The sequence below is a fragment of the Dama dama genome, chromosome 12, assembly GCF_033118175.1.
Source record: "Dama dama isolate Ldn47 chromosome 12, ASM3311817v1, whole genome shotgun sequence".
Lineage (NCBI taxonomy): Eukaryota > Metazoa > Chordata > Mammalia > Artiodactyla > Cervidae > Dama > Dama dama.
The window spans coordinates 96,473,778-96,500,860 of NC_083692.1; the positions used below are offsets into that span (position 1 = coordinate 96,473,778).

Below are 27,083 nucleotides of genomic sequence, written 5' to 3' on the forward strand. Positions count from 1 at the left end.
ATGAGCGCTGAACATGACTGGCATATTTTAGGACTTTGGTATGTGGTACTACAGAATACAGGTTGGACAGCAATTTAAATCACTTAACTGCCACCAACTGAAAGTTAGCTCTTAATTCTAAGTTGTCTTAAAATGCACATACACTTCTGCATGTAAGAGCAAGATGAATTCAGGTTGTCCTGCTTGCTAATTTAAAGTGTGACAGTGTAGCAAAGGATGAACATACTTTCAACCCTTTAATTCTAAAATGTGTGAAGACCAAATAGCTACTCCTTCAACAATATTTATCAATGGATTAAGAACTGAAGTTTAAGATTTTACAGACTGTTGGGGTTCTTGTCCTGCAGCTTTTTAAGTGTCCCTCTGTGTTTAGATTTGCAGATTTTAAACAGTCCTGTTAAAGTGATAAGCCTGAGAGTATGTTGAATGCCCTTTTCTGGTTGCCTGCCTGCTCTGTTGTGTTCCGACAGTTAACACCATAATTAAGCAGAGTTGGGTATCATCAAGTGCCAAGTTTGGCATAGATAATAGTTATTTAACCTGTACCTATCTAAACTTCATGATATTTAAAGACTATTACCACAAATAACTTGTGATAAAACTATTGAGGTATGTTAAAAAGTTTTAAATCACCACTGTTACCTGTTGTAGAAAATAGTACTGACTTAGTCTAGTCTGTAACTGGTTAAAGTTTGATGGCTTGTCTATATTCAATTAGGTATGTATATAAAAATTAGAAAATACATATCTACCTGGATATGAATATTAAGTAGAACTTTTCCTTCTCCTATATAATTTGTAGCTCTTTTTTTTTTCTTTAATCCTTTCATAACTTGTTGCTGCAGTTTGAATTTCTCAAATGTTTATATTTGGACACGTGGCTCAGAATACTTATTTAAACATCATTAGCTGTATATATTTTTAAAGTAGAATAAATAATGGAAAGGGACATGATATGCAAGTTTATACTAAAATTCCAACTGTGTGATGATAACATTTAAAGATATTACTTTGTTAATAATCTAAACATTCTTTTTATTAAAGAAGCAGATGGTCTGGGGTTCACAGCTTTCATCCTGGCTTGATGATAATCAACTTTGAAAACACAGTAGACTGAAAAGCAATTTAAATTGCTTTAAATTCTTTTAAAGATTTTCTTTAAATCTCTACTATCCAGTTTTGCTTCAGTTTGTAAATGTGTAACATTTATGGTTAAACAGGACAAAGCAGACCCTATTGACTTTTGTTTTCAAAAATTAGACAAATTGATATATAAATTATTTAGAGGGCGTTTTCATTTACTTTTGAAAAGAAAAAGAAATTTGTCTAAATGACACATGTTGGTTCTGCAGGATTGTACCAATCAATTCTTGTAGAATAAAAAAAAACTTTCAACAAACTGACTTCACTTATTTCTGTCAAGATTTAAGTCTTTTTAAAGCTCCTTATCAACTTAGACCTTGGAGTGCAGTTTTGTAGCAAGAGAGTGATAATTTATTTCATATTTTATTGGAACATTTTAGGGACTGACCAACAAAGTAAGTTAAAGAAGAGGAATACAACTTCTAATCACCTCACTTTTTAACCTTCTTTTTGGTTTTCTTACTGAAAGTTGGGGGGAAAAGAAGTTTAGCCTTCAATTCCCTAAAAAGCTTCTTAGTTTTTAGGTAAGGTAACATTGGTTGTATAATATAAAGTTTTCTCAATGTTGTTCCCCCTTTATAATGTCATGGGGGACACTCGGGCTCCTAGGCCCAAGTCTACAAAAGGAGCAGATAAATAACAGTAATACAGGTTAACATCAGTCTTTTACTTGTGTTGACCCATTGCATCTTTGCAATAATCCTCTGAAGTAAGGATATTATTCCCATTTTACAGATGAGGAAATGGAGGTTAAGGAACCTGACCGTATATCAGTAATTAACAAAATATGAATATGAGCCATGGCACTGTGGTCCCAGACCCCTCTTTCTCAACCACTATGTGGTAGTACCTACAAATACCAATAAAGAGGGATCTCTGAAGGCTTAGCAGTATACCTCAGTAGTGGTTCAGTGCTTTGGTTTTGGAGTTATAGCCAAGATCAGATCATGGTTGGGTGGTCTCACACAAATGATCTTGTTATAACTCCATATATTTCTGTTTCTTCATTTGTTAGTAAGCTTATTTCTACTACAATGAGAATATAATGAGATGTTTATTATAAAGCACTCATGCTCCATTCCTATCATATACAAGTGCTTAATAAATAATAGCTATGTTTTTGTCATTGGTTCAATTTAATCTATTGATCTTTCTTTAGTTCTTAAAGTTCTTACTGTAACCTAAGCTCATATGGCTCTTAAATAATATGCAACAAATACAGAATTCCATCGTGTACATAATAATCTGCTAGGGGTTTCAAAAATGAGTAAGATAATCTGACCTCCAGGAACATAACAGTTCGGGGAGATGAGATAGCTATGTAAGGAGCTAATGTTAAGTAAGTCATGAAGCAGAAAGAACTTGAGGTTTCTAAGATACCTAGAGGGTGCTAAAGGAGCAAGAAAATACATAGATCAAAAGACTTAGTCCCCATGGCATTTTGCTTTGTCCTCTTCCAGAGTGTGGAGGGAGCATGGTTGTCTAGCTGGGCCAGCAGGTGAGTAAATTAATCTCTAAATCAGGGATGTCTATTTACTGGTACAGATCAAAAAATATTTTGTTACTAGTAAAGGTGATCTCCTGAAAAACTTCTCCATCTCGGTTGTTTCCAAATTCTGGAGGAAAATACAGGGATGCTATCGCTAAACCACAATATATGCTATTTTTCAGTCTACATTTCTCCATTTTATCCACAAGGTAGCATCAATAGGATGCTTATGTTCCTTGCTGAAATCTAGAAATAACACAGGGTCTGGCATGGTATATGTTTTTAGTGCTGTAATTCCTAGTGACTACTACTGCCTTGTGGCTCAGCTGGTAAAGAATCCGCCTGCAATGTGGGAGACCTGGGTTCCATCTCTGGGTTGGGAAGATCCCCTGGAGAAGGGAAAGGTTACCCTCTCCAGTATTCTGGCCTGGAGAATTCTATGGTGTGTAAAATTCATGGGATCGAAAAGAGTTGGACACGACTGAGCAACTTTCAGTCACTCACTCACTACTACCTTAAAAAGAGAAGGGAACACAGGAATTTCAGAAATTGTGGTTCACAGTAAAATTGACCAGTAGTCCACCATTTACTTTGATGTGTTTCAGTCTATAGATTAATGTATATATTTTTAAAGAATTGGTATCATCTATAACAAATTTTTAAAACTTTTAAGAATTGTAAACAAGGTATTAAACATGTACAGCTTAAAGAGAAATAAAATTATAAAGCACATACTCAATAACCCATGCTCAGATTAAGAAATGTAGTATTGCCAACACCATAGAAGGCTCTGTGTATCCTTTCCTGACTACATCACTGAATTTCTTCATTAGAGATAACCAGTGTTTCGCTTGTAATGAAAATTTTTTTTTCTTTTTACTAGTTACGTATGCTAGTCCTCACACTTTAAAACAATTTTCCAAGTAATCACAAACTCAGAGTTTTTTATTAGTAAATTCAAAATCATGTGTTTGAATATTTTGTTAACATCAAATTGCTGTCAGCCTGCCTAAATGCGTGCTTACGCACGTGCTCTGGTCCTCATCAGCCAGTAACAGTTCAGTATGGTCACTGGACATGACTTTGAGGATACACTAGGAGTGGAATGTTTGCTTAGAGAGTATGTGTCTTCACTAGGTGACATCTAACTTTTTAAAGCAATAGTATCAGTTAGTGCTTTCACCAGTGACAATGGAAAGTTCCACATTTGTGCTATTAGACTTTTAAAACTTTAGAAAGTCTCCTGGGTTTGTAATGTTGTAAAGGCAACACTAAAGAATTTGAGAGGAGCTTCCCTGGTGGTCCAGTGGCTAAGACTCCATGCTCCAAATGCAGGGGGCCTGGGTTCAATTCCTGGTCAGGAAACTAGATCCCACATGCTGCAACTAAGCCCCGTTGCAGCCAAAGAAAGAATTTGAGAAATAATGATTCGAAGAATAAAATCCACCCATAAGTCTGTTATCCATTTTGATGTTTTTCAGTTATTTTTCTAGATAGATATGTATATTTTTAAAGAAACTGCTGTCAAACCTCACTGTTGAATCATATTTCTATGAGGTTATTTTTTTCCTCAGGTTTGTCTACCACATGGATTTCCTCTTTTGTGAAATCCTTGTTCAAATATTTTACCCATTTAAAAAAATTGAATGTCTTGATTAACAGGATTCCTTTATATATTCAGGAGATTAATCCTTTGGTTATAACTATTTCAAATATCTTCTCACAGTTTATCTTTCTGCTTCTAGTGAAATACATCAGTCTTTTCCCATCTTGTTGGTGTTTTAATGTGTTGTTAAAGAAACACTTCTCTATCCTGAGGTCATGAATATCTTCTGTACTATGTTTTAAAATATGATAGTTTTGTCTTCTACTTGAATTGAGTTTTGTATTTGGGATGAGGTAGGTGTACAGGTTCGCTCCCCCACCCCTTAAAAACTCATCTCTCTGTTGATTTGCCATGCCAAATCTTTCATCTGTTAAGTGCCCATATTTATCTGAGTCTATTTCTGGGCTCTGTTTTATTCCATTAACATTTTGTTCATACACCAGTAACATCCTATCTTAATTACTAAAGCTTTAACAGTTCTTGATATTGGTAAAACAAATGTTTCTACCTTATTCTTCAAGATATTGGCTGCAATCTGTTCTTTACACTTTTAAACAAAGTTCAGAGTTACACAAATTTCAAAATAAGTTTCAAAACAAAATAAATCTGTTAGAATTTTGATTAAAAATTGTATTTAGTGTATGAACAGTTTCCTTTTTTTTAATAGTGCATTTTCCATTGTATGAACCTATTTGCATTGTTACGGTCTTTAGACCTTTTGATAAAGATTTGTAATCTTCTTCATAGATGAGTTCCGTATACTTCTGTTAAATTAATCTTGTTTTCTTTATATTTTTTTCATGCTATCTTAATCCTTAAATTGCTTATTTTTCATTTGTTGGCTGATACAAATACAGTATTGTGGAAATACAACTTTTAGATTGATTCTTCTATTCAGCACTTTGCTAAATTCTTTTGTCAATTCTCGTAATTTGTATATTCTTTTGGACGTTTCTGTATATAGTTGTATCATCTGCAAGTCAGGACAGATTTGTCTTCCTATTTCTTACACCTTTCTTTTCTTTGTTTTCCTTGTCTAATTACATTTGCAGAGACCTCCACTACAATGCTGAATAGAAATCATTTCAGACATTCTTGGTTTTTTTCTGTTCTCTAGGAATGCTTTCCAAGGTATCCATAGACAGTTTATGGTATTTTTACTAAATTGAGAAATTTCCCGTCTATTCTTAGTTTGCAAAGAATTTTTTATGATCTAAATGCTGTTGAATTTTATCAAAAACTTTTTTCTGAATTTATTGAGGAAAATGATTGCCACCTTTATTCTCGTTATTCTTTTTATGTGGTCAGAGAATTGCTTTCCTATTATTAAACCAACCTTCTTCTGAAGTAAAACAAGTGTAGTCATGATGTGATGTTAGTTTTTGATAACTGGATTTGGTTTGTTTATCAAGAGTACATATCCATATATGATGTTAGAGTGGCTTTTTTCCCCTACTTTCTGGAGGAGCTTCTGTAAGATTGACATTACTCTTCCTTAAATGTTTTATTACAAATCTAAGGTGAAGTATGTTTGGTTGGAGTCTGGGTTGGTTTTTGTGGGATGCTGATTTCACTTTTTTTAATTAGTAAGACTCTATTAATATGTAACACCGATAAATGGAATATTCCTGAAAGTGTCCATTTCATCTACATTTTCCAATTTATTAGCACAATATTATTTCTTCCTTTTTAAATTTTATCCCAGATCTGTACTGATGTCCTGCTTTTCATTCCTAATACTACTATATGTAGTATACAAATTTATACCACTGTGTATTACATAAGATATTTATATCTTTCTTTTTTACTTGACCAGTCTTACCAGAGGCTTATCACTTTTATTGCTTTTTATTAACCCAAAAGCCAGTATTTTTTTCCCTTTTTATTGGAATATGATTGACATACAGCACTGTATAAATTTAAGGTGTGCAGCAGAATGATTTGACTTATATACATTGTGAAATGATTACGACAATAATTTCAGTGAACATCCATCATCTCATATAGATACATAATAAAAATGTTAAAAATTTTGTGATGAGAATTCTTATGAGTGATTAACAATTCTCTTAGCAACTTTCATGTATAATATACAGCAATGTTACTTATATTGATCATATACTTTACATCCTTAGTGCTTATTTATCTTTATAACTGGTAGTTGATGCCTTTTGCCCACCTTCATTCAGTTCCCCCTCGTCCCCAAGAACAACATCTCTACCTCTGATAACCACAAATCTGATCTCATTTTCTATGAGGTGGTTTGGTTGTTGTCCTACAGCACTATGCCCAATTCTGGCATACAACATAGTGATTCAGTATTTCTGTACATTGTAAAATGGTCATTATGATGAGTCTAGCTTCCCTCTCTCACCATACAAACATGTTCTGTTGTTATTGAGTGTATTCCCCACACTGTACACTCCATCCCAGTAACTCATTTATTTTGTATGGAAATTTGTACCCCGTAATTTCTCTCACCTGTTTCATTCATCCCTCTGCCCCCTTCCCTCGACAACCACCTGTTTATTACCTGTATCTATGCCTATTTCTCTTTTTTTTTGTTCATTTGTGTTTTGGATTCCACATATAAGTGAAATACGGTATTTGCCTTTCTCTGTTTGACTGACTTCTTTATCCTGTCTACCAGTTGTCGCAAATGGCAAGATTTCATTCCTTCTTATGGCTGAGTAATATTCCATTTTATATATACGAGAGCCACTATTTCCATTATTTTCCTTGGTATATATTTAATGTCTGTTTCATTGATTTCAGCTTTTTATGATTTTCTTTTTTTCTAGGTTGAGTTCAGGAAATATTCATAGTAAAGCCCTCTTTTGCCATGGGGTGGCTACCAATCTAGAGAAATAAGTTGAGAAGCAGACTTGTATTTTCATCAACAAGTGTTGGAAAGACAAAGGTTGGGTTTGGTATCCACCAAAAGTGGTGAGGCGCCCGTTGCTCTAGACTGGAGCCCAAGGGTGCTGCCCTGGAATGAGGGTACAAACTTCCTGAATTTGACAAGGTAGATTCTATCTTGTGTCTTAAGGTATATATTGTTTTTCCTCATGTTTCAGCTTAAGTGGAAACATTGTCCAAATGACCTGTTTTTTTATTTCCAACTTGTAGAAGTTCAAGGTTACAACTTAGTCATGAAAAAGATACACAGTCTCTGTGCTTTCATTCTCTATTTTACATCACCATTGGGTGACTCAAAGAATTCCAGATGATAACATCCCTTGACCAGTGACTCATTTATTCATTAAGCAGATATTTATTTAGTGCCAAGTATGCTCGCTCTATCCTTTTTTCTAGTAATAGGGATTCAGTGATAAATAAGAACCTACTGTTTTGTTTTAAGAAACAAAGTTTTTGCATGAGAGTTTTTATAAGTTTTTATATGAGATTTTTTTTTTAAAAAAGGGTGAACCCCTTAAAATTATTTGCAAGATTTCACATATCTTTAGTCTTCTGAAGAGAGTTTATAGTGTTTATCATATTCTTAAAGTTCATGATTCACAAAGTTTTATTAAAGAATCACTGCTCTATAAGAATAATTTTAGCTTTTTTATATTAGTGCAAAGGTTTAAACTCCAAGTCTAATTTGTTACTTATTCTGCATGATGGGACTTGCAGAGCTGGATGTTGACTGACTTTAAATAAAGCTTTCTGTTATTTAATAGACGTTTGACTATCTACTGTGTGCTCAGCAGTGCGGATACTGAAGTAAATGCGATAGTTTGTACCTTCAAGGCACATGGACAAAGACCCCAAGCAGAAAACTATCAATCTTACTTAAAAACAATAGTTCTCAAATATTGGTGGTATAAGAATCACCTAGTCAGCTTGTAAAAAAAACACCCTTCTCAGTCTCCCATGACCATAAGACTGACTCAGTACGCCTGGAGTGAGTCTTGGACACCTGCCCAGAGTGCTGATGCAAGTGTTTGTAAAACACGTTTTGAGAAGTAGTAACAGTAAACAAACAAAAAAAGTAAAAATTGAAAGTGCTGCACTCAGTATGCCAGCAAATTTGGAAAACTCAGCAGTGGCCACAGGACTGGAAAAGGTCAGTTTTCATTCCAATCCCAAAAAACAGCAATGCCAAAGAATGTTCAAACTACCACACAATTGCACTCACCTCACATGCTAGCTAAGTAATGCTCAAAATTCTTCAAGCCAGGCTTCAAAAGTATGTGAACTGTGAACTTACATATGTTCAAGCTGGATTTAGAAAAGGCCAAGGAACCAGAGATCAAATTGCCAACATCTGCCAGATCAAAAAAGCAAGAGAGTGCCAGAGAAACAGCTGCTTTATTGACTATGCCAAAGCCTTTGACTGTGTGGATCACAGCAAACTGTGTAAAATTCTTCAAGAGATGGGAATACCAGACCACCTGACCTACTTGAGAAACCTGTATGCAGGTCAGGAAGCAACAGTTAGAACTGAACATGGAACAGACTGGTTCCAAATAGGAAAAGGAGTACCGTCAAGGCTGTATATTGTCACCCTGCTTATTTAACTTATGTGCAGAGTACATCATGAGAAACGCTGGGTTGGAGGAAGCACAAGCTGGAATCAAGATTGCCGGGAGAAATATCAATAACTTCAAATATGCAGATGACACCACCCTTATGACAGAAATTGAAGAAGAACTAAAGAGCCTCTTGATGAAAGTGAAAGAGGAGAGGGGAAAAGTTGGCTTAAAACTCAACATTCGTAAAACTGCATCATTTCTTCCCATCACTTCATGGCAAGTAGATGGGGAAACAGTGGAAACAGTGACAGACTTTATTTTCTTGGGCTCCATTAATCATTGCAGATGGTGACTGCAGTCATGAAATTAAAAGACACTTGCTCGAAGAAAAAAAAAAAGACACTTGCTCCTGGGAAGAAAAGTTACGACCAACCTAGACAGCATGTTAAAAAGCAGAGACATTACTTTGCCAACAAAGGTCCTAGTCTAGCCAAAGCTATGGTTTTTCCAGTAGTCATGTATGTATGTGAGAGTTGGACTATAAAGGAAGCTGAGCGCCAAAGAATTGATGCTTTTGAACTCTGGTGTTGAAGACTCTTGAGAGTCCCTTGGACTGCAAGGAGATCCAGCCAGTCCATCCTAGAGGAGATCAGTCCTGAGTGTTCATTGGAAGGACTGATGCTGAAGCTGAAACTCCAATACTTTTGCCACCTGATTCGAAGAGCTGACTCATTGGAAAAGACCCTGATGCTGGGAAAGATTGAGGGCAGGAGGGGAAGAGGACGACAGAGGAGATGGCTGGATGGCATCACCGACTCAATGGATATGAGTTTGAGTAAACTCCGGGAGTTGGTGATGGACAGGGAGGCCTCGCGTGCTGCAGTCCATGGGGTTGCAAAGTCGGACAGGACTGAGCAAGTGAACAGTGAACAGTTTAGAAATACTATATGCCTGCTGCACTGTGTTCTACATTCAGTATAATTTGTGTTCCTCTCAACACTGCTCTTTCCCACTTCACAGATTAAGAAACTGACACAGAGAATGATTAAACTGATTTGCCAAAGGTCACACAGTTAGTGCCAGAACCAGGGTTCAAACGCAGATATCTGCAGGGGCAGGCGTGTTTCTCCCTGTGTACATGTAACCTCCCAGTCACGCAAAGGTAAGTGACGAGCTGACCTTGACTTTCAGTGGGCTCGCTCATCTCCAGAATCTCCTAGTAGATTTTTGGCTAGTCCACTGGTCTGCCGTACACCTCACTTGAGTCACGACCTCAGGCTAAGAGCTGTGAGCTTTCCCCATTTATGTCCTCCCAAGTTTCCAGTTTTTATGACAGCACACCAGGTGTGGACTTGACTGAGAGCAGTATTTGGGCTCCTGGCTTTCATTGTTGGCCCCACGTGGTAGCGCTGCCCCAGCCAAGCTGAGGTGTGTACAAGGGTTGGGAGATGAGAACCATTAGTTCCTGGCAAGATTGCCACAGATTCCAACCCAGAATTCAGCAGGATTTTTCAAAGTGATTATTAACTTGTTTGCGTCCGGTCAGTTTCCAGAGCCCTCGAGTGATAGTTTTTGACTGTTTTGTCCAGTTTACATTTGTTTTGTGGGGAGAGAATCTGATGGAATCTTTGGAATCACTGGAGTCCCTCCTGTCCGTTTTGTCAGGTCTGGGATTTGATTTTACCCCACATACAATGCCTGTTACTGTTTGATGGATTCTGGCAGAAGACGCAAAACTCCTGGGTCAGAAAAAATGTTTTGTTGCTCATGATACAGGAAGCAGCACTATTTTCAGCATATTTGCAGTGATTCCTCTTGCTCAGAAGTCCCCTGGGGGTGGCATGAGGCCCAAGTCGATGCTACACATGTGGTGGGTCTGTGTCACATCTGAGGAACACTGAGCTTAAGGAATCCACCACTCTCAGAGTAAGCAGTAAGCTTGCTTGTTCTCTGTGGAGGGCGACTGTGCCTCATATCTCATGGCTGCCCACTGTGAATGCTGCCCTGAGAAATGGCTCAGGTAAATGTAGCCAGGATCTTGCATGTACTCATTAAGACAGAGAGGACTCTACCGGCAGCTTCCGACGGTGGTATGTCTCACAGAAAGTTCTCCGCTCCCAGGCACGGGTCCCTGGGCTTCCTGCCTCGGAAGCGCAGCAGCCGGCACCGCGGGAAGGTGAAGAGCTTCCCCAAGGATGACTCTTCCAAGCCCGTGCACCTTACTGCCTTCCTCGGCTACAAGGCTGGCATGACCCACATTGTGAGGGAGGTCGATAGGCCAGGGTCCAAGGTGAACAAGAAGGAAGTTGTGGAGGCTGTGACCATCGTGGAGACTCCGCCCATGGTGATTGTGGGCATCGTGGGCTACGTGGAAACACCCCGAGTCCTCCGGACCTTTAAGACCATCTTTGCTGAGCATATCAGTGACAAGTGCAAAAGGCGCTTCTACAAGAACTGGCATAAATCTAAGAAGAAGGCCTTCACCAAATACTGCAAGAAGTGGCAGGACGTAGATGGCAAGAAGCAACTGGAGAGGGACTTCAGCAGCATGAAAAAGTACTGTCAGGTCATCCGTGTCATTGCCCACACCCAGATGCGCCTGCTTCCTCTGCACCAGAAGAAGGCCCACCTCATGGAGATCCAGGTGAACGGAGGCACTGTGGCTGAAAAACTGGACTGGGCCCGCGAGAGGCTTGAGCAGCAGGTCCCTGTCAACCAAGTATTTGGCCAGGATGAGATGATTGATGTCATTGGGGTGACCAAGGGCAAAGGCTACAAAGGGGTCACCAGCCGTTGGCACACCAAGAAGCTACCCCGTAAGACCCACCAAGGGCTGCGCAAGGTTGCCTGTATTGGGGTGTGGCATCCCGCCCGGGTGGCCTTCTCTGTGGCTCGGGCTGGGCAAAAAGGCTACCATCACCGCACTGAGATCAACAAGAAGATCTACAAGATTGGTCAGGGCTACCTCATCAAGGACGGCAAACTGATCAAGAACAATGCCTCTACTGATTACGATCTGTCTGACAAGAGCATCAACCCTCTGGGCGGCTTTGTCCACTACGGTGAGGTGACCAATGACTTCGTCATGCTCAAAGGCCGTGTGGTGGGAACCAAGAAGCGAGTGCTCACTCTGCGCAAGTCCTTGCTGGTGCAGACCAAACGCCGGGCCCTGGAGAAGATCGACCTCAAATTTATTGACACCACCTCCAAATTTGGTCACGGTCGCTTCCAGACTGTGGAGGAGAAGAAAGCCTTTATGGGACCACTTAAGAAGGACCGAATTGCCAAGGAAGAAGGGGCCTAATAGAACAGATTGTACAGCTGGTAGAATCTCAATAAAATTATTTTCCAGTGGAAAAAAAAAAAAAAAGAGAGGAACATAAGAGACGAATGGACAACTCTCCTAGTTTATTTCACCTAGTTGATAGGAACAAAGTTGTTAATATCTTTCACATTTTAAATGTCTTAGGACCCCTGGTGATATTTCCTTTTTATTTTTAATACTGTTATTTGTATCTTTTGTTTCTTTCTTTCCTACTTAGTTTTACCAGTGGTTTATTAATTTTATTAATCTTTCTCAAAGAACCACATTTTGCTCTTGTTGGTCCTCTGTTATTTTTTCCTGTTTCTTTAATTTCTGGCCTTATTTTTGTTTTTTCTGTCTTTTTATTTGGATTTCATTCCCTGGGTTTTTTTTCTTCCCTGATTTTTTTTTTTTAACCACACTTTTATTGATTTACTTTTCAGTAAGTTTAAATCCTTGAAGAGTACAGCACACACAGATTCTGTGTCCAATGGCCTTTCTAAGAAGGTTGCTTCGGATTTTGGCACAAGCCATGTCACTGTTTCCATGAGCGTGAGCTATCTTTTCCCAGATTACTCTGGTTTTATTAGGTTTTTCCTCCAGGCATCACTGTGTGCGTCCTTTGCTTTGTACACATAAGCACATCTCTTGCCTAGATAGAATTCAGTTCATTTCGAGCATATACACCTTCAGTTTTCAAGAGAGTTGTGTGTTCCCTCTGGCTCCATAGACCCTGCTTATAGCCAGCAAAGATGGCCTTGGACCACAGCCTGCCAGACATATTTGTCGTTTTAAAAGTCCTGTTCCCAACAGGGCCCAAGACGGTGGAAAGAGAACGGTTTGCTCCCTGACTGCCTGACGTGGTTGTTCAAGTAAGTGACTCCCTGCTTTGTTTTCTGACATTCGTGTTTAGGAACAGAAATTCCTATTTTAGCTGTATCCCGCAAGTTTTGATATTTAGTATTTTTAGTAATATTCAAATGAAAATATTTGATGATTCACATTGTGATGTTTTGATCCATGGTATATTTTGAAGTCTGCCTTTTAATTTCCAAACATACAGGAGCTTTTCTTGTTTTTCTTTTTGCTTTTGTTTTCCAGATTAGTGGTTAGTGTAGATATTCATTTTATTTCAGTCTTTTGTTTTGATTTTGCTTTGTGTAGACTTTCTCAGTGGCCAAAAATATGATGTGATTTTTGTTATTGTTCTGTATGTATCTGAAAAGAATATTCTGAAATTGCATTAAGTGCCACAATCTATATATGTCAATGAGGTCAAGTTCATTAATTGTGTACAGATCATTTATGCCCTTACTGACTGAGGTGAGTCTGCTGGACATATGTAAGATATCCAGGGAAATGGTAGAATAAGCGAAAGAGGACAGTAGATCAACACCCTGAAAACACCAGCAAGGAATGCCAAGGGTTTCAGGGATGTGAAGCCACAGGAAAAACATCCTATGTGTCAGAGAAGCCATCTCCTTACTGACTTAATTAGCACTCCTCCCCACTTTACTCTGCTTTCTTCCATTCATTCATTCATTCTTTTCAGTGAGTAGATCTGAAATTGTAAACAGCGCCCCTTGTCTGTGTCCTGCTCTAGACTGCAAAAGCTCCATGAGGACTGGCACAGTGTCTGTCTTGGTCACATTGTATCCCTAGTGCCTACCACATGGAGGACACTAAATATTCATACTTGTGGCATAAGTGATAGGTGCATTTTCTTAAAATGTGTACTGGATAATCTGAGAAGAAAACTTGTAACCAATTTGAAATTTTAGTACAGCATGTGAATATGAAGAACAATGCAAAATTTGGAGCAACTTAAAACCTAAAGTGAGACAATTCAAGTCAATTTGTCCTTGACATGAGTCACTTTAGGTTCATTTATGCGTGTAATGTGGGTGATGAATGGGGAAGTAAATGTTTATCACCTTTGTCATTAATGGTATTTCAATGAAAAGGTTTGGAAAGCAGTGATTTGAAGGGCTGCCAGAGGAAGAGGAACAGGCAGAAAAAAATAAAGAATTTTAACAAGTTGGATGAGCATGAACGCTCCCTGGGTTGTTAATATCAACGAAATTGAGTATCTGGAGGAGAGAGTGGTCAAGCTTGTCAGTTGCCAAAGGGAGACTGCCAGAGATAATGAAGGCAACAAAACTACCAGGGTTAGGAACAGGGAGGCCACTATTTACCTGAAAGATTGAAACAGAGGGTGGAGGAAAAACCAGCTGTCAGTGGATAATGAATTGTGTTGACATAGGCTTAATACGGCATTTCACCAAGTAAATAGTCTGCCAGTGACACCTTCGATGGCCCATCCTGATGATAGGTAGTGGGGAGAGGGAGAGAAAATAACCTAGCTCTACCTCTATGTAGTAAGCCTCTGAGATCGAGGTGCTCCTCTGTCCATAGGATTCTCCAGGCAAGAATACTGGGGTGGGTTCCCTTCTCCAGGGGACCTTTCTAACCCGTGGATGGAACCTGGGTCTCCTGAATTGCAGGTGGATTCTTTACCAGCTGAGCCACCAGGGAAGCTCGGGAGATCCAGGTACGGGCCTTCAATTCCAGTTTACTATTCATTGTCTTCTCGGAGGTTTCCTAATGGAGTGCTCCTCTTTCAGCAGTGAGTAGGGATTGCCTGAAAAGGGCCCGCATACGCAGGGTAGGAGAGGTGGGGTGGTGGTGTATGTGATTTACTGAATTGGGGTCTTTGAGTATGATTAGGATTGGAAGCCTGAGAGATGGTAGGATTACGTATTTGGCTTTTCATCGTCTTAGATTACTTGGTTGCTTTTTTGTTCTTCCTAAACATTCAGTGGCGTTTCAGCCCGTTTCGGCTGCGATACAGAATCTGAGAAAGGGATCTTTCTCAAGGTGGCTTTTGGCCGGGCATGTGTGCGTTTGGGGGGCGGGGACTGGTTACTGATGCGCCACCGTCTAACCAGGGATGTGGTTGATTCCAGCAGTAGTCAGCCGGAGAACCCCAAAGAGAGGAAAAGTCAGGGGCCAACCTGGAGAAACTGGAGAGTCGCTGTACCTCGAGGCGGGTCTTAGTTTGGATGAGACTGGCTGTCTCCTTCCTTTAGAGTCTAGAGGCTTCTGTCGGGAGCCCCGGGGCTTGCTGCAGGCTCAGTGTTTGGGCGCGCTGGGTAGGCGCAGAGGCGCGCCTGCAGCTCCCACCCCAGCACCCAGGTCTGCAGGGAAGAGACAGTGGAGTCCTTTTTCCCTCCTAGCCTCCGAGGAGGGTCTCGCGGGCCTTCAAACAACAGTAACAACGAGGCAGCAGCGCAGGTGAACTCCCCCGGCCTCCACTCGGGCTGGGTGGACCCGCAAGCGGCTAAGCGGCGGCGCGCCTCCGAGGGCGGACGCGGCGGCCCCCGGACTTCCGCGCGCCGCGCTCGTGCGGGGCCGGGCCGCGGGCGGGGGCGGGTCCGCGCCGCCCGCCGGCCGTCTCCCCCCGCGCCCACCGGAAGTCGCGTACCGCTCGGCGGGCGAGGAAGACGTCGCCTCGGGGCTGCGGAGCAGCGCGCCTCCCCGGCAAGTAGCCGGCGTCCGCGCGGGTGGGCCGGGGGCCGGGGGCCGGGGGCCGGGCGGGCTGCCACCTCGGGGGCCCGGGGGTGGGGGAACCGGCCGTCCTCTCGGCTGAGTCGGCTTCCTCTGAGGGGAGGATCCCTCTCGCAACTCAGCCTTTCTTGAAGCTTCATTTTGACTATAAAACCTTTTTTTTTTTAAAAAGAAATTTCAGAACCCTAAGCAAAGAGCCCAGCGTTTCAGAAGGCTTAAAAGTTCTCCTGGTTAGAGCCTCCGCCAGGCACTCTTGAGTCTGTGCTGAAAGTTTTGGTTTTGGTTTGCTTATTTGGGACCTTGTCCAAAAGCCAATTTGGATGAAAAGAATCAGGGCTGGCAGCAGTGAGCTCGTTTTCAGTATTATGTTTGTTAGGACCTATCCAGTTTTTCATGGCAGTAAGCTTTAAAAATCCTTTAAAATATGGCACATTTTAACATCGTAAGTAATGCGTTGGTTACAGATGGAGTTAAGCAACTCACTGAAATCAAAAAGCAGATGAGCAGATGCAGAATAATGACTTACCTCCTCTTGAAGCGAAGTGAATATTCCTCAGTTGTCCAGCTGTGTGTTGGATCTTTTGCACCTCATCTGTAGAGTCATTTGCTCCCTGTGATATTTTTAAATTTATTCATTTAACAAATACATCCTGATAAATCAGTTATCTGTGCGAGTTTTCACTTCCTATGAATCAGTTATTTGCTCCCTCCTCCTCCATACTTTTTCCTTCATTTGGCTGTCGGGTCACCACCACTTTCTGAATGTCCTTCCGCCTCCCTGGTCACTCTTCATGTCTCCAGGCTTCTCTTCTCAGCCACCAAATGTTAGACTGCTACCGTATTTGGTTCTTGGCCAGATTCCCTTTTGAACCATAGTTTCTCCCAAGGCAGTTTCTACCCCAAGCCATGTTTCATGACTATAAATACCATGTATAAGCTGATGACTTCCAGATTTTTCTTTCTAGCTTCACTTCCCTCCTGAGCTCTAGATTAACATCTAGTATCTAGCTTAACATCTCCACTTGGAAGTCTGATGGGCATTTAAATTTAGTATGTCAAAAAGAATTACTGACAGGCACCCACCCAGTCCTCTCTTCTGTTCTCCTCTCATTTACCTTCCAGATCACAGAAAATGTTACTGCCATCCAGTGAGGCTGAAAGTTTAGGGATTGTCATTCGACTCCTCTTTTCAGCTCAGACCCCACATCCAAGCATCCAGCAAACTGTTGACTCTGCCTTGAAAAGATAGCTCAAATCCGATCATACGTTATGCCCTCTCTAAACAAACCGCAATCCTCTTTTACCCGGAAGACTGTGAAGACTGATCACATCTTCCCGGCTCTACCCTCGCTCTTGTCTTCAGTGTTTCTCCAAACAGCAGCTATTTTTAGAAATATCTAATCAGAGCTTTCCCCTCTCTTCGGAACCTTCTGGTGGCTTCTCATCAGAATCATAAAAACAAAATTCGGACCGTGGCTGCAGACCCTGTGTCATCACACCCCTGACTGCTTTCCTGGTCTCTTCTCTGGCTTCCCCATCCTGCTCACTCGGCTGGAGTGGCTCTGATTTGCTGCCATTCTCTTGCCTGCAGGGGTCTGGTCTCTGCTAGACTGTCGTAGGCTGTACACCTTCACTTTGCCCATTCCCCACTTCCGGCTGTCTCAAGGATTACTGCCTTAGTCCTAGTAACATCTTCTCGACCCTGACTGTCTGGGTCAGTGGCTGTTAGATACCCAACAGTACTCTCTAATATCCCATGAAGCTGATGGCACTTCTAAATCATTATTGGTTGCTAAAGCTCTCTAGTGTTAAAAGAGCACAAGGATCTTTCTCTCATCTCATTCTGATAAAATGTACAGTTTGCTCTTACAGTCTGCATTTTTGTAAAATGTTGTTCCTGGTTTTGAGAAGATTTGCCCTTTAAGGCCAGTTCTCATTTTGAAGTATAGAAAATGAAAGGAAAATCCTCCATTTACTGGAAAGAATATGCAATTTTTTTTTTCCAATTTCTTTTCTTCAGTGGGAAGCAGTAGTCTCTGACTTGGAGCCTTGTTGAATGGTTCCAGAAGCAGGTCATCATAACAGGAAGAAGAAAAATGAAGGTGCTTGTTCACAGGTTATTATATGCATTTTTAAGTTGTGTAGTGACTAAGCCAGTGCCACAGAATATCAAGCTTGCATAACAAAATTCAGTTCTCTTTTTAAAATATGTGGGAATGGAAATAAAAAACAATATTTTCATCTTCTCAAAGAGCTGTTGGGGAATAAAAGATCATTTAATTTATAATGTTGATTTCCTATTTTAATCCCAAGCATCTAATTCTGTGATATTATCAGTAGTGTATATCCTACCTTCCTCCCTTTTAAAAGAATAGAAAAAACTTTTTCTCATGTCAGGATTGGGATTTCAGATGTTTGATTAAATATTTACAATAGAAGATTAAATAAAAATTCAGAGTAAAGGGATTTGGAACATGGAAGATGTATGAGTAGGAGGGATAAAGGGAAGCCTTGAGGGAAGTTGGGATCAGAACTCCTGCCCCGGGCTTCTCTGTGTTGATCAGACGGCACTCATTGGCGTGGAGCATCTTAGCAGCTGAGAAAGAGGCAGGCTCTGCAGGGGAAGGTCAGCGTGTGCCTTTTTGTTTTTCTACCTGATAGAAGCAGTTTTTTAAATTATTTTGTTTATTTATTTTGGCTGTGTGGGATCTTCGTGGCTGCCTCCACTTTCTCTGGTTGAGCCGGGGCCGCTCTCTGGTTGTGGTGTGTGGACTTCTCATTGCAGTGTTTCTTTTGCTGCAGAACACTGGCTCTAGAGCATTAAGGCTTCAGCAGTTTCAGCTCCTGGGCTCTAGAGCACAGGCTTAATAGTTGTGGCATCTGGGCTTAGTTGTTCCCAGGCATGTGGAATCCTGGTCTTCCCCTGACCAGGGATTAAACCCATGTCTCCTGCATTGGCAGGTGGATTCTTTATACCACTGAGTCACCAGGAAAGCCTTGATAGAAGCAGTTTTTAAAAGTAATTAAACGTTTACTTGCTCAAGGATCTGTTTTAGGTACTGTGGAAATGAATATTCTGCCCTCTGGTGTGTGTGTGTTGTTCAGTGGGATATTGGAGGACCACTATTGGGTTTAGAGTTAGAAAACCCCAACTATTAAAAAGTTGTATATAGGTTTAAAAAAAAGGGTGGGGGGAGATCAAGCAGACTTAAACCTGGATGTGGGTTAAACCCATCCAAAATCTGCACTTGTGGCACCTAAGGAATATACCCTCTGGGACATTGGGTTGACATGACCTCTATTTAGAAATACAAAACCTAGAGAACAACACATTTCCTTAAAAAAAAAAAAAAAAAAATCTTTTTTTTTCCAGATTACATCCATACATCTACCACACACAGAAGATAACCAGTGTTACCTTTTTGATGTACTTCTTTCCAATCTGTATTCTCTATAGTTTGTCTTTACAAAGCTAAGATCAGACTATAGGATCATTAAAATTTCCTGTATATTATTAAAGTTTTCTTATGTCATTAAAATAATTCATAGCATTTGTAAACATTTTAATGATTTCATAGAGTTCAGTCATGTGAATAATATGACATAGTTTATGTTGCCATTCCCTACTATTTGAAAATTTTGATTATTTACCTCCAATAGAATGTTGGCTACCCTACAATACTGTATTCAAGTTCTCTAATAAGAAATATATTGTCATGTGATTCATACTTCAAAATTGCAATAAAATAGTTCCCTAGATCCTGTGATAGGAGAAAGCTGAGCAAGTTTGAGAAATAAAACAAAACCCACTTGCAGGGAACTGGGGGAGCAGAGGAGAAATAAACAGGAGATGAGCTTGGAGCTGAAGGAGTCAGATCGTGAAGGGCATCCTTTGCCATATTAAGAAATTTTGATTCTAAGAGTGGTGGGAAGCCATTGCAGGGTTGTTCGGTTCAGTTCGGTTGCACAGTTGTGTCTGACTCTTTGGGATCCCATAGACTGTAGCATGCCAGGCTTCTCTGTTCATCACCAACTCCCAGAGGTTGATCAACTCATGTCCATTGAGTCAGTGATGCCATCCAACCATCTTGTCCTCTGTCGTCCCCTTCTCCTCCTGCCTTTACTCTTTCCCAGCTTCAGGGTCTTTTTCCAATGAGTCAGTTCTTTGCATCAGGTGGCCAAAATATTGGGGTTTCGGCTTCAGCATCAGTCCTTCCAATGAATACTCAGGACTGATCTCCTTTAGGATGGACTGGTTGGATCTCCTTGCAGTCCAAGGGACTCTCAAGAGTCTTCTCCAACACCACAGTTCAAAAGCATCAATTCTTCAGCCTTCAGCTTCCTTTATAGTCCAACTCTCACATCTGTACATGACTACTAAAAAAAACCATAGCTTAAAATTGTGTGGCTGCTGAGTGGAGAATGAATTAGACTGATCAGGAGTGGCCATAGAAGACCAGTTAGGAAGGAGCAGTGTAGTGGACTAGGGGAGAGAGATTGATCTAGAATGAAAATGCAATAAGGGGGGAAGTGGAACATTTTGAGATGTGTTTTGCAGGTTGACTTGGTGACAGCTTAGAAGTGAAAGTGTAGGAGTGGAAGGTACACTGTCAGTGATTCCTGAGGTGTCTGGCTGAGGTGACTGGGTAAATCAATGGTGCCATTTTCGATGGTGGAGAAGTCTGGGGAAATAAGGTGGAAGCTACCTCCCAGACCAGCAAGGAAGCCAAGTTAAAAGTACAGGGTAGTGCGTATTATAAGAGATATGAGCAGGATATTATGGGCAGGTGGAGGCGACATGCTTAACTCAACCTGGAGATAAAATGAAATTTGTTGTGCAGTCGCTTAGTCATGTCTGACTCTTTGCGACCCCATGGACTGCAGCATGTCCATATTCTGATTGGGTCAATAATTTATATAATAAGGATGTTAAAGAGTTGTGTTTGGCTGTCTCTCAACCTGAAAAACTGTTAATCTTATATTTGGAATTTTATGATTCATTCGTTCATTCAAAAGGTATTGTTGATAGCTGACTGTTAAAAGGCTCTGGAGATACAGTGACAAGAAAGCTTTGGTGTTAGCCCAGTAGAGTTTACAGGCTAATGGGAAAGATGAGAACCTAAGCAGATACTCACCCCATAGTAATTAACTGTCATGTGACGAGTGCCACGAAGGGAAGATGTAGGATGCCAGACTCCTGAAGATGCCTAACCTTTCTAATGCCAGAGCTGGTACCTAAAGTGGAAAATACAAGCCCTGGTTTACTTTGACTCTAGTAAGTTCAATGGGTAGTAGTTTATACAATTAATCCTTTCATTTAGACTGGGCCTTCTCCATCCTTATGGATTCTATGGAACTCCCCCAAAGAATAAGTAACTGACAACTGAACTTTCATGCAAAGATGGGTACAATAAAGGACAGAAATGGTATGGACCTAACAGAAGCAGAAGATATTAAGAAGAGGTGGCAAGAATACACAGAAGAACTATACAAAAAATATCTTCACAACCCAGATAATCATGATGGTGTGATCACCAACCTAGAGCTAGACATCCTGGCATGCGAAGTCAAGTGGGCCTTAGGAAGCATCACTATGAACAAAGCTAGTGGAGGTTATGGAATTCCAGTTGAGCTATTTCAAATCCTAAAAGAGGATGCTGTGAAAGTGCTGCACTCAGTATGCCAGCAAACTTGGAAAACTCATCAGTGGCCACAGGACTGGAAAAGATCAGTTTTCATTCCGGTCCAAAAGAAAGGCAATGCCAAAGAATGCTCAAACTACTGCACAATTGCACTCATCTCACACGCTAGTAAAGTAATGCTTAAAATTCTCCAAGCCAGGCTTCAACAGTATGTGAACCGTAAACTTCCGGATGTTCAAGCTGGATTTAAAAAGACAGAAGAACTAGAGATCAAATTGCCAACATCTGCTGAATCATCAAAAAAGCAAGAGAGTTCCAAAAAAACATCTACTTCTGCATTATTGACTGTGCCAAAGCCTTTGATTGTGTGGACCACAACAAACTCTGGAAAATTCTGGAAGAGATGGGAATACCAGACCACCTGACCTGCCTCTTGAGAAATCTGTATGCAGGTCAGGAAGCAACAGTTAGAACTGGACATGGAACAATAGACTGGTACCAGATAGGGAAAGGAGTATGTCAAGGTTGTATATTTTCACCCTGCTTCTTTAACTTATATACAGAGTACATCATGAGAAATGCTGGGCTGGATGAAGCACAAGCTGGAATCAAGATTGCGGGAGAAATATCAATAACCTCAGATATGCAGATGACACTATCCTTATGGCAGAAAGTGAAGAAGAACTAAAGAACCTCTTGATGAAAGTGAAAGAGGAGAGTAAAAAAGTTGGCTTAAAGCTCAACATTCAGAAAACTAAGATCATGGCATCTGGTCCCATCACTTCATGGCATAATAGATGGGGAAACAGTGGAAACAGTGACAGACTTTATTTTGGGGGGCTCCAAAATCACTGCAGATGGTGACTGCCGCCATGAAATTAAAAGACGCTTGCTCCTGGGAATAAAAGTTATGACCAACCTAGACAGCATGTTAAAAAGCAAAGACATTACTTTGCCAACAAAGGTCTGTCTAGTCAAAGCTATGGTTTTTCCAGTAGTCATGTATGGGTGTGAGAGTCGGACTATAAAGAAAGCTGAGTGCCGAAAAATTGATTGAATTGTGGTGTTTGAAAAGACTCTTGAAAGTCCCTTGGACTGCAAGGAGATCCAATCAGTCCATCCTGAAGGAAATCAGTCCTGAATATTCATTGAAGGACTGATGCTGAAGCTGAAACTCCAGTACTTTGGCCACCTGATGTGAAGAGCTGAATCATTTGAAAAGACCCTGATGCTGGGAAAGATTGAAGGCGGGAGAAGAAGGGGACAACAGAGGATGAGATGGTTGGATGGCATCACCAACTCAATGGACATGAGTTTGAGTAAACTCCGGGAGTTGGTGATGGACGGGGAGGCCTAGCATGATGCAGTTCATGGGGTCGCAAAGAGTCGGACATGACTGAACAACTGAACTGAACTGACCTTCAGTAAATGTTATTTCAGTAAAGATAAGGTGGAGTCAAATTCTACCTATCCTATTCCTGAATATATTGATCACCCTAGTGGGGATTTTAAAGTATTTTCAGGGTGTGGGTCTGACATAAAAGTCTGCATGATCCTCGTCTTAACTGGCACAGGTCTGTTCTGTCACGTCCTGGCAATAAATATCCTGGGCCATCCGGGCCATCCGGCTCCCACAGGAATTGCTCACCTCTGCCTCTCCAGCGTGAAATCTGCTGCAGACAGCACGTGGATGAACGGTGTGGCTGTGTTGCAGTGAAACTTACAAAAGCAGATGGCTGTGCCATATTTTGCTGCTGGCTTGCTGTAGCTTCCTGGCCTGGATTTGGGTGCTGTATCAATTAGTTGTAGTTTAGTTGCAGAAAACAGAATCTACTCAAGCTAGTTTAAGCAGAAAGGTATACAGTAGCAGATATTACAAAAGGTACCCTATCATTGGGCGAGTTGAAGAGCTAGGCTCCAGGTGGAGTTTCTGGGAACACCTCGGAACACCACCTGCAGATCTGGTCTGGTGGAGCAGGGGCTTTTGCCAAAACCGTGAACCCGCCTGCAGCTCAGCATGCTGCCAGCTCCTGAATCACACCAGTTCTGCAAAGTATTGCTTCATGCTCTGCCTCCCTTCATATTTAACTCAGACATGTTGGCAGAACATAAGTTACACCCAGTACCCTAACTTGAAGGAAGTCTGGGAAATACAGCTTTTAGTACTTGTAGTACAAGAAGGTTCACTAAAAGGAAGTTGGCATAAATTTTGGTTGAGTCCATCTGCTGTACCTGCTACAGAATGCCCCCTTGGCTACTTAACATCCATACCTTCCCCTTCCATTCCTAAGCCTCCAGACAAGGACCACAGGAGCAGCACGGTCTCTTCCGATATAATGCAGCCATGCCTCCTAAAAACCAAGTGTGCTCACTTTCTCCCAAGATGCTAAATCCCAGAGTCCTACAGGTCACCACCTCATCTGCAGTGTTCATCGCAGACTTTACCCTGAGACCTGGCACCCTGAGGAATTTGGTGGCTTCCCTCCTCCTCGCAGAGAACAGGCGAATAGGAGAGAGACAGGGCTGCCCAGTCACGAAGAGGAAAACAGCTCAGCCCTCAGAAGTTCCCACACACTTTTTCATCCTCTTTCTCTCTACCAGCCAGTTCCCTGTATTTCCAGGCATTCCAGGTTTCCCTCCTCTTAGTGACGTCGGCTCCATTTGTAGCTGTTGAACTCCTGTCCTTCTTACTAAGCTTCCCTCTCTCCTGCACATTTTCGTCTCCCCGTCACTGCTTGGTTGCGGGCTCTGCTTTCTCACCTCAGTTATTGCAGCAGCCTCTCATCCGATTCCTCTTCCTGTCCACAGCCTCACGGTCCTCAGGCTTCGTCTCCTTACTCCAGCTATCTTAATCTGTCTAAAACAAGTCAGATCGTGTCATTCCCCTACTTAACACCTGCCAGGGGCTCTCTGTCTGCCCACGGGATCAAGTTCAAAGTCCTGAGCCTAATATTCTAGGTTCCTTACTCTCTAATCCTGCTGTCTGTCTATCCTGACGTCTAACACTATCCTATCCCCCTCCCATCCCTGCATATGGACTTGAGGCTTCTAAACACCAAGTGCAGAGCCATCCTAACATGCTGTGCCCTCTGGTGCCTCAAGTGTTTTTGCAAATACTGCTCCCACTGCCTGAAACTGTCCCTTCTCAGCCTTCCTGATGCGAGTGCTCCCTGCTGCAGTGTCTATCCTCAGTGCTCCAGTAGCACCTGTTACCTGGCGGGAGCACCTGTGCAGTGAGTCCTGTCTCTGCATCCTGGCTCCACATCCCTAAAACACAGCAGGGCTTGGTGCAGAGTAAGTTTTCAACAGCATTTACATTTATTAATAATGACAAAGCCTGTTAATTAAGCAAAGAAACTAATTTTGTACATATTTGCCACAAGATGGTGCTATTCAGATAGGAAAAACAACTGAAAGTTTCTCCAGGGCGGAAGGAGCCAAGTACTAGATGCCTAAATGTTCGTCAGAGGCAGTGATTTAAACACATAAGCATTTTCAGTGGTGAACACAAGGACAGGTTGAAAATTGTATATGAATGTGTATTTTGTTATCAAATTATTACGGGTCATTGTTTCACTTCCTGTTGTTTGGGAGTCTCTCTCTCTCTCTCTCTCAGTTGTCAAAATGTTTTTAAATAGCAAACAGTAACTCTTAATTCTAAGGGCAACAAACTTTTATGGAGGGTTATAGTTGGGCTTTTCAGTGAAACAGAACCAGTAGGTTTCACAGGGAGAGAGGGAGGAAGGGTGGGAGGTTCACTTTAAGAAATTGACTCCTGTGACTGGCAGGGCTGGAAACTCAGATCAGAGTTGACTTTGCTGTCTTGCATCTGAAGACTGGAAATTCAGGTGGAATTTCTCTGTTGCCTTCCAAAGGCAGAATTCCTTTGGGAAACCTCATTATTGCTCTTAAGGCCTTCATTTATTGGCTACGTCTCACCCACACTATGGAGAGTAATCTGCTTTACTCAAAGTCTACTGCATTATTCATTTACATTTTAAATTTAAGATAACAGTTGATTTACAATCTTATATTCAGCTAGACAGCAGAGTGACTCGGTATTTTTACAGTTAAAGTCTACTGCTTTAAATGTCAGTCTCATCTAAAAATACCTGCAGGGCGACATCTGGACTGATGTTTGACCAAACAACTAGGCACTGTAGCCTTGCCCAGCTGACACCTACAATTAACAAAGGTCTAACAAAGTCCTAAAAGTCTAGGTGAGGAAAGTAAACTTTGTATAAACGAGAAATTCACACTGATGTTTCAGTTTTGAGTTAGGGCCAGGGCAGAGAGTTTTGAGTTAGGGCCAGGGCCGTAACCACCCCAAGGAACCTCCTGGGAAGTTTCTGCAGGAAGAGAGGCTGTGGTGGGATAGGATGCCCCAGGTGCTGCCCTGACCCTCCTCCAACCACAGAAGGCTTCTGCTGGGGGCATGAGGGCACATGGGGGCTAGTCAACATGCCAGTTCAGTCCCTGGGTCCGAAAGATCCCCTGGAGGAGGGAATGGCAACCCACTCCAGTATTCTTGCCTGGAGAATCCCATGGACAGAGGAGCCTGGAAGGCTGCAGAGTCAGACACAACTAAAGCGATTCAGCACACACAAGCATAAAAAAGAATAATAACCTTGTGGACACCCCAACAGCTTCCATCCTCTATCATTTAAGTTTTGTTTATGCTACAAGACTGAGGTTTGGGGCGGTCCTAAGGAAGGAGTTTTGCTTCCTCTTTTCCTGAGAATAATGAAATAGTCAAAGGGAAGTTCTGCTGGCATCATCTGCCGCAGCCAACTCACCCCTCTGGATGCACATGGCTTAGTTCTGTGTTCTGTTACTAAAGTAAAACTGTGACGTGTTTTTCAGCCTCTTTGTTATATATTTAATAACAAAATTAACAGCTAAAAACTTATGGAGCACTCTTCTAAGCCATTTGATCTTCCTGAAAACCTTAAAGGTAGGTATTACAATTATCACCATTTAACACACAATGAGATCAAAGCACAGAGATACACGTAAGTAACTTGTACAAAGTCTTGCAGTTGTTTTTTTATAGTAGGCCTGGGATTTATGTTCACACAGTCTGATTCCAGAGTGCATAATCTTAATGACAATGGAAATTTGTATTTGTCTATTGCCTACTATGATTCTTCTCTATATTCTTTCTTACTTCCTGTAATATTTTTGCACACTTGCCAAGTATGCATAGATACCATTCAGTTCTTTTTGTCTCACTCCTGTTAAATGTGGGGGGATTCCATTGGCACCTTCTTTTGCCTGACTCTCCTGATTGTGGACCTGTTGCTTTTCCCTACAGAACTTCCTTTTAAGGGGTCCATTCTGATAAGTTGTATCTTTCCACGTTTCTGTTGCCCTGAGGGGATGTGATTAGCTCCATTGGGCTGTGGTCAATAGTAACTGGTTGTTTAGGTCTTAGATCTTTTCTGGGGCATGGGTTGGAGGTGGGCATGTCATTCTGTCAAGTTAAAAGCAAAACAAAAAAAGTTCAGTCTTACAGAGAGGAGTTTTGCCAAATCTATCACTGTGACAAATGCATTTGTCCTTTGATATAGAAATTCCATTTGGCTCATTATTCTACAGATGACCTTGGATGTAAATGAAGTGGCCCTTGTACAAAGTTATTCATTGCAGCATTTTCATAATAGTAGACTGGAAACAAATCACATAGTCGAGAACAGGGGACAATTAGGGTACATTCACATGTTGGGAGATTATGTTGTAAATAAGAGTGTGGAGTTTCTCTGTATGCTGATATGGAAGGCTCTAAAGTTATATTATTAAGGGAAAAAGCAGTCACCTACCTATCTATCTATTACTCTTTGGCAGTGTATATGTA

The 27,083-nt window shown here is 41.3% G+C and overlaps 2 protein-coding genes across 2 annotated transcripts in view; both read left to right on the forward strand.

Annotated features, from left to right (window-relative positions):
* Window positions 1-27,083, forward strand: part of LOC133066779 (TIR domain-containing adapter molecule 2-like) — a 43,248-nt gene that overhangs the window by 10,705 nt on the left and 5,460 nt on the right. The gene's annotated exons all lie outside the window — the stretch shown is intronic.
* On the forward strand, window positions 10,785-12,086 carry LOC133066778 (large ribosomal subunit protein uL3-like). Its single transcript, XM_061158183.1, has one exon. The coding sequence runs from the start codon at window positions 10,809-10,811 to the stop codon at window positions 12,018-12,020; it is 1,212 nt and encodes a 403-aa protein (XP_061014166.1). The 5' UTR covers window positions 10,785-10,808; the 3' UTR covers window positions 12,021-12,086.

Excerpts from the sequence above, each read along its gene's own strand:
- LOC133066778 (XM_061158183.1), top strand. The coding sequence starts at position 10,809 with ATGTCTCACAGAAAGTTCTCCGCTCCCAGGCACGGGTCCCTGGGCTTC.